This window comes from Octopus sinensis, linkage group LG7, assembly GCF_006345805.1.
Source record: "Octopus sinensis linkage group LG7, ASM634580v1, whole genome shotgun sequence".
NCBI classification, from domain to species: Eukaryota; Metazoa; Mollusca; class Cephalopoda; order Octopoda; family Octopodidae; genus Octopus; species Octopus sinensis.
In genome coordinates, this window is record NC_043003.1 from 107,119,439 (window position 1) to 107,126,938 (window position 7,500).

General features: G+C 39.3%; 1 protein-coding gene across 2 annotated transcripts in view; it reads right to left on the bottom strand.

The window, feature by feature from the left end:
* Window positions 1-7,500, bottom strand: part of LOC115214338 (dynein regulatory complex protein 9-like) — a 200,535-nt gene that overhangs the window by 17,716 nt on the left and 175,319 nt on the right. For both annotated transcript variants that reach the window (XM_029783521.2, XM_036505078.1), the window contains one exon: window positions 6,095-6,226. In XM_029783521.2, coding sequence (XP_029639381.1) covers window positions 6,095-6,226 — 132 coding nt within the window. The remainder of the gene's footprint in view (window positions 1-6,094; window positions 6,227-7,500) is intronic.

Consider the following 7,500-nt stretch of genomic DNA (forward strand, 5'->3'; position numbering starts at 1 on the left):
AATGAAAATCTCACTATAACAAAGGCCATTAATAAAGGAAATTAATTTTATTAATTGTGCTAATAATAAATAATAAAAAAAAGACATCACTTGTTTTGTTCTAAATAAATCTTATGAAATGTAAATGCTATGGTTATGTTGTTGTTGTTGTTGTTGTTTGGGAAATTTATATCACTTTCTGTAGAATTTGATAAAAAAAAAATAAAATGAAAATTAATCACTGTTAATTTATGATTTATGAAATGATAATAATGATGATGATGATGATGGTGGTAACACTTGTGATTAATTATAGATGAAACAAGGAAATATTTTATTACATTTTACAATAATTCTGAAGAGAATGGACTGAGATTAATGTTTATTTACATTTTTGACTTTTTTTTTTTTTCATTTCATAAAAATAATTAAAAATGAAATCAGAATTAGAAAAAAACAAAAACAAAAACTAATTGGTATTACACATTATGACAATTACTTTTATTATCAAGAAGTACAAGCCATGTACAGGATTGTGGTCAGTAAGGTAAGCGTTAGCCATGAGGACAAAGACCAATTTAGTGTACAGGTGGGTGTTCACCAACACTCAGTCCTTAGTCTTCTCGTATTCATCATTGTCCTCCAGGTGACAACAGAGGAATTTAAGACTGGAAGCCTATGTGTTGATGATTCTGCCCTCGTAGCAGAATTTGCAGCATCATCATCATCCGAGCGTGATCATTGCCAGAGCAGCCAACTTGCTTCCGTGCCAGTGGCACGCAAAAGGGCACCATTCGAGCATGATCGTTACCAACGTCGCCTTACTGGCACCTGTGCTGGTGGCATGTGTAAAAAGATTCAAGCGAGGTCATTGCCAGTACCGCCTGACTGGCCCCCATACCAGTGGCACGTAAAAAGCACCCACTACACTCTCGGAGTGGTTGGCATTAGGAAGCGCTTCCAGCTGTAGAAACTTTATCAGATCAAGATTGGAGCTTGGTGCAGCCATCTGGCTTGCCAGCCCTCAGTCAAACCGTCCAACCCATGCCAGCATTGAAAACAGACGTTAAACGATCATAATCATCATCATCATTTAATGTCCTTTCTTATGCTGGCATGGGTTGGATGGTTTGACCAGAGCTAGCAAGCTGGAGAGCTGGACTAGGTTCCTGTCTAATTTTGGTTTCTATGGCTGGATGCCCTTCCTAACACCAACCACTTTACAGAGTGTCCTGGGTGCTTTTTACATGGCACGTATACAGGTGCTTTCTACTTGGGCCTGGCATGAGTGCTGTTTTACATGGTGCCAGCACAGGTAATTTTTATATGGCACCAGCACAGGTCCTTTTTATAAGGCAGTGGCATGAGGGCTCTTACAAGACAAAAACCCCTTCAGCTGGGAAGGGAGTATAAACAATTCTGCTGTGATGGAGAGGTCTTCTTGAGAATAGCAAGGCGCCATATATCTTGGTCCTTTGTCATCTCTTTTGTAAAGCTCAGTGTCCTGAGATCAGTTGTCAGTACTTCATCCTGGGTTTTTCTCTTCCACAAAATCCATCCTCTTCAGTGATTGACACTTCTTTATATGCAGTCTTCTCTCTTGCACACTGCATCTAATTCTTTCTATGCTTAACTTTTCTCTCAAAACATTTAGTGCTCTGTCGACATATGCACACTTACATTGCACATCCAACAGAGCATTCTAGCTTCATTCCTCTCTATCCTTCACATGTCCTCTGCATTTCTCTCACTACCATGTAGTATTGCTGTTCATATATATATATATCATACAATCTTCCTTTCACTCAAAGAGAGAAACCTTTAGGTGCCAACAGAGGTAAAAGCTCTTTGAATTTTACTCATCTTATTTTAGTGGCTACACTTTCCACAGTGATGGCACATGGCTCACTGGTTAGAGCATTAAGCTTATGATCATGAGGTTGTGAGTTCGAATCCTGCACCAGGCTACGTGTTGTGTTCTTGAGCAAGACACTTTATTTCATGTTGCTCCAGTTCACTCAGCTGTAGAAATGAGTTGCAACGTTATAGGTGCCAAGCTGTATCAGCTTTGCCTTTCCCTTGAATAACACTGGTGGCCGGTATGCATCGGCGACTACTGGACTTCCATAAAACAACCTTGCCTGGATTTGTGCCTGGGAGGGTAAATTTCTAGGTACATTCCCATAGTGAGTCATGACCGAAGGGGGTCTCAGCATAACACTTTCCACACATCCTCCCCCATGGCAAATTAGGTCCCATGGATAGCAGAAATTATCCACCACCTCTAGAGCATTTGCAAGAATCATTTCCTAAGTATCTGTAGCTTTTGTGACTCCTCTACATCCCCCACATGCAAACACTCTCTGATAACCTTCCATTCCACTGCACATCTTGTGTGTTCATAACTTACACTGGACATACTATATGGAATTCCTGTCTACGCCTTTCTTACATATCAAGCAGGGCCATTAACCTGAACTGGGTAAGGTCTTGTCTGCTTTCTTGCTTACTAAAATCTTAGTCTTTGCTAAGCTAACCTTAAGACCCTTCAATTCCAGGTTTTGCTTCCACACCTGGAATTTCTTTTCTAGTTCTTTTACTGAATATGCTCGGAGAGGAAGAACATGAGCACATATATAGCTTCCCAGGGGCAGCTATCTTAAATTCCTCTGCTATAGCCTGGCGGACAATCATGAAAAGTCAGGGACTGAGAACTGAGCGCTGATGAATGCCTCCCTGTGCACCAAATTCCTCACAGTACTCATGGTCAAATCTCTGTCTCCCTACTGACACAGCCCCTGTACATGGCCTGTACAGCTTTCACCAGCCACTCATCTACCCCTAGCTTCCTCAGAGCCCACCATATCGCACAGAAGGGTATCTATCAAAAAGGCTAAGTGGGGGTACAAAAAAATTCTAGTTGTAGAAACAAAACCTTTCCCCACCACCCAAATTTCATCCCCTAACACCCAAAAAGCACCGATGATTATGTCATGTGATGTATGTATATATGCATTTATGTATATCTATGTACACCTCCATGAGTGTGTGTGTGTGTGTGTGAGCTTGTTTTTGTTTCCCCACCCCTCTGCTTCACAACCAGTGTTGGTTGTTTATATCCCCATAACTTAGTCATTCCACAAAAAACGCTGATAGAATAAGCACAAGGTTTTTAAAAAAAACCTATAAGTCTTGGAGTCGATTTGTTTGATTAACCCCCTCCAAGCCATTGCTCCAGCATGACCACAGCCCAAATGACTGGAACAAGAAAAAGATAAAATATTTATAAAACAGGAGCAAAATGAAGGAAACCTTTCAGTTTCAGAATAATCCCACCATGACCACCACCACCAGAATTCTTGTTAAAATTTTGTTTTTCAAAAGCTTTTTGCAAATTTTTGAATGTTTTAAGCAGCAAATGTAATTACTTTAAACAAGTAATTAGAAATGTAGATAAAGAAATATCATGAAATGTTCCAGCAATTAGCAATTAGTTGATATAATGAGTTCGAAATATAATGAAATCAACAAAAGTATATTCAGATGTAATGAGTATCAAAGCACTCCACTTCTTTTAGAAGGTGTTGTTGTTGTTGTTGTAGTAGTAGTAGTAGTAGTAGTAGGAGGAGGAGGAGTAGTAGCAGCAGCAGTAACAGCAGCAGTGATAGTTGTAGTAGAACAGCAGTAGTAGAAATATTATTATAATTATAATTATAATAATTATTATTATTATTATTATTATAATTATCAATATTATTGTTATTGAGTGAGAGAGCAGTGCATGCCATCAAAGTGTCACTGGGGTACAAGTATACAAAGCCCAATATATCCATCATGATAAGGTGTACCCTCATAAGGGGACACCAAGTACATGCATCACAACCATACATGTGCAACAGGTATCAGGATAAACAGCGCATGACCTTGCAGGTGAGGTCCAGTTAGAATTCTCTTCAGGTCAAGTAGCTCATCCTGCTCAAAAGGTCCCTGAATAAGGGTTGTTTAAGGATGTTGAATGAAACACCCATATTTCTAAAGGTGAATTATCCAAACTCCAAAGAATTCCTTTCAACACACGGCTATGATGCTTCTCCACTACTTCTGCTTGTGATCAGAGATGCACATATCGTCAGCCACTAAGGGACATGGTCAATTAGTTAAGGTCAAACAACTGACAAGCAAATCTGTGGTATTGGCCAGAATAAGGTGGCGAGCTGGCAGAAACGTTAGCACGTCAGGCGAAATGCTTAGCGGTATTTCGTCTTCCGCTACGTTCTTTGCCTTTCATCCTTTTGGGGTCGATTAAATAAGTACCAGTTACGCACTGGGGTCGATATAATCGACTTAATCCTTTTGTCCGTCCTTGTTTGTCCTCTCTGTGTTTAGCCCCTTGTGGGTAGTAAAGAAAAAGGTATTGAGCAGAATATTTACTGTAGCCCATCTTTTATACCAAGACAAAACAATGTACATGATAACACTTCCAACCAGTTAAGATGAGAAGCCATGTGAGCTACTGTCTGGTAATGCATCAGGGCATTTATTATTATTATTATTATTATTATTATAATAATAATTGCCTTTGCGCAGCTTCTAATACTGGAGATGTACTACAGTGTCTACTGTTCCCTAATCGTGAACTAAGGTAACACCTCTTATTTTTCAAGCACCTTACGGAGTATTCAAGCAGTTCCAAGCAGTGCTGCTTTCTGCAAGTGCTCCACCCTTATTGCAGCCCCTATTTGTTCCACGTACTTCTTGAGATTTTTGCTCACTGTTCCCAGGGCTCTGACAATTATTGGTACTGCTACCACTTTTTTCATCGACCACAACTGTTTAACTTCCCAAGCTAACCTGTCATATCTCTCAACTTTTCTTTCTTCCTTATTGCATACCTTGTTGTCAGCTGGGCATGCTATATCTTATGATCCAGCATAGTTTGCTTTCTTTCTCAATTATGTCTGGCTTCCTATTCCCTATCTCATGGTCACACTATTATTATTATTATTATAATGAAGATGGCAGATAAATTGTCAGATACATTTATGTGTTTCTTTCCAATGTTAACACTAAAAATATTTTTATTGTTGTGCTTTAAGGGGTTTTTCTTTTAGTTGCCCTTTACTTCCTCTTGAATTGTTATTTATAGTTTTGAAATTTGGAGGAAAAAATGAGGAAAATAATTGTTTGTAGGGTAAAATAAATGGAAATATATGAACAAATTTATCTGACAGCCCTGTAGATCCCCACTAATCCTTTTATGCTCGTGTAGTGTGTCAAGAGTAACCATGCATAGCATGATTACCCTTTAGCATTCAAACTGGCCATATCCGGCCAAAATATTTAACCTGTTTTATATTGAAACTGACCAGCTCTCACCTCTCACCTCAGCCCTACCATGTCATTCTAAAACTAAAAAATAGCATCACTGAAATCTCTAAATTACAAGATAATGCAGGATTAATTCAAAACAATATAAATAAACAAACATCACATTTGACAGAATAATCTGAACTCTAAAGGGTTAAAGTCAGGGGTAAGCAACAGCAATTTTGATTGTCAACCAGGAGAATTCATCTACGAAGCAATTGCCCCAGCTCCCCTTCAGCGTTGGTGAAAGTGATGTGGTGGACAACGAAAAACCTGACTGATGACAGTCAAGGCTGGTCTGGAACCCAGCCTAGGCCCCCCATATCTACGGCATTTGCCGCTGGAATAAGGAGTGGTTGGAGATTACGCGGTCATTAGCCTCAAATCGCCAGGTCTGGTCGGCATTTGTGAGAGATGCAGCATTGAATGCTGTCTCAAGAGAAGAAAAAAGAAGGGGTAAGCAAAATAAAATGGTTCAACCTGGAATTGTTAATCCACCTCTTAAAAATGGATATTAAGAATTTACCTGCGTGTTAATCCACCTCTTAAAAATGGATATTAAGAATTTACCTTGCGTGTTAATCCACCTCTTAAAAATGGATATTAAGAACTTACCTGCGTGTTAATCCACCTCTTAAAAATGGATATTAAGAACTTACCTGCGTGTTAATCCACCTCTTAAAAATGGATATTAAGCATTTACCTTGCGTGTTAATCCACCTCTTAAAAATGGATATTAAGAACTTACCTGGCGTGTTAAGTCGACCAGTCTCTTCCAATCAGTATTTTTCAAGGTCTTCAGATCATCCAACTGTTTCTGTTTGTCTTCAACATCTTTCTCGTGCTTTTCCATCCAAAATTCTAATTTTTCATCCAGACGCTGTTTCATAATTTATACAAATACATAAATTAATATTGGTTTCACATTTTAGCACAAAGCCAGAAACTTCAGGGGAGGGGTTAAATTGATTACATCGACCCCAGTACACAACTGGTACTTATTTTATCAACCCCAAAAGGTTGAAAGGGCAAAGGTATAATTTGAACTCAGAACATGGATGAAATATCGCTAAGCATTTTGCCCAACATCATGCAAACGATTTTGTCAGCTTGCCACCTTAATATGTCAATTAATATTACCAAATATAAACATTATATTGCCTAAGTTTTTACGGGGTTTTGCAGGGGTGGGGTGAAATGAAATGTGTTTTTACAGGACTAAAATGTGCTTTGATGGACTAAATTTATTCTGTTGGACTAAATGTATTTTGACAACTTTCAGAATTAAAATGAAGAGAAAGTGGGCGAAAGAAGTCAAGGTTTTAGTTCCTCATAAATGTGTTTATTGCTAAAGTGAGTTTATTGGATATGAAAGTCCAAAAGGGAACAGCAACAACAAAGTGGAGGCGCAATGGCCCAGTGGTTAGGGCAGCGGACTTGTGGTCGGAGGATTGCGGTTTCGATTCCCAGACCGGGCGTTGTGTATGTTTATTGAGCGAAAACACCTAAAGCTCCACAAGGCTCTGACAGGGGGTGGTGGCGACCCCTGTTGTACTCTTTCGCTCCAACTTTCTCTCACTCTTTCTTCCTGTTTCTTGTCCCCGACTTCCTACGCAACCACTGAGCCTGGATGCGCATTCATCCATCCGTCGATGCTCTTGGTGTTGAGGGTTGACCTGCTTTCTCTTCTGCAGGTCTTACGAATAGCAAAGGACCACGTTTCGGACTTCCCCCACTAAGGGACGAAGACTGCTATGCTCAACAAACAAACGACAAAAAGAAAGAAAATTCTTTCATAAAGTGACAAAGTTGTTGACTGATTCTGGAATTACGTTTGATGGAAGTCATTTGCATCCAACCAGTGGTGAGAATAGGAACAGAAAGGAGAGAGAAAGTGCAGATCTTATATATATATATATATATATATATATATATATATGTATGTATGTATAAAGTTAATTCAAACATGAAAACACAAAGGGAAAACACAACGACGCGAAGACGTGGAACAAGTATAGTATTATTGGACCCTCAGGAAAGAAGGAGGGTCTAACGTTTCGAACGGAGCTCTTCGTCAGAAACATAGGAAAAGGAAAGATCCAAAGAAGAGAAGACGGAGGAAAAGAAATCGCCGACGGTACACACACGGTCACA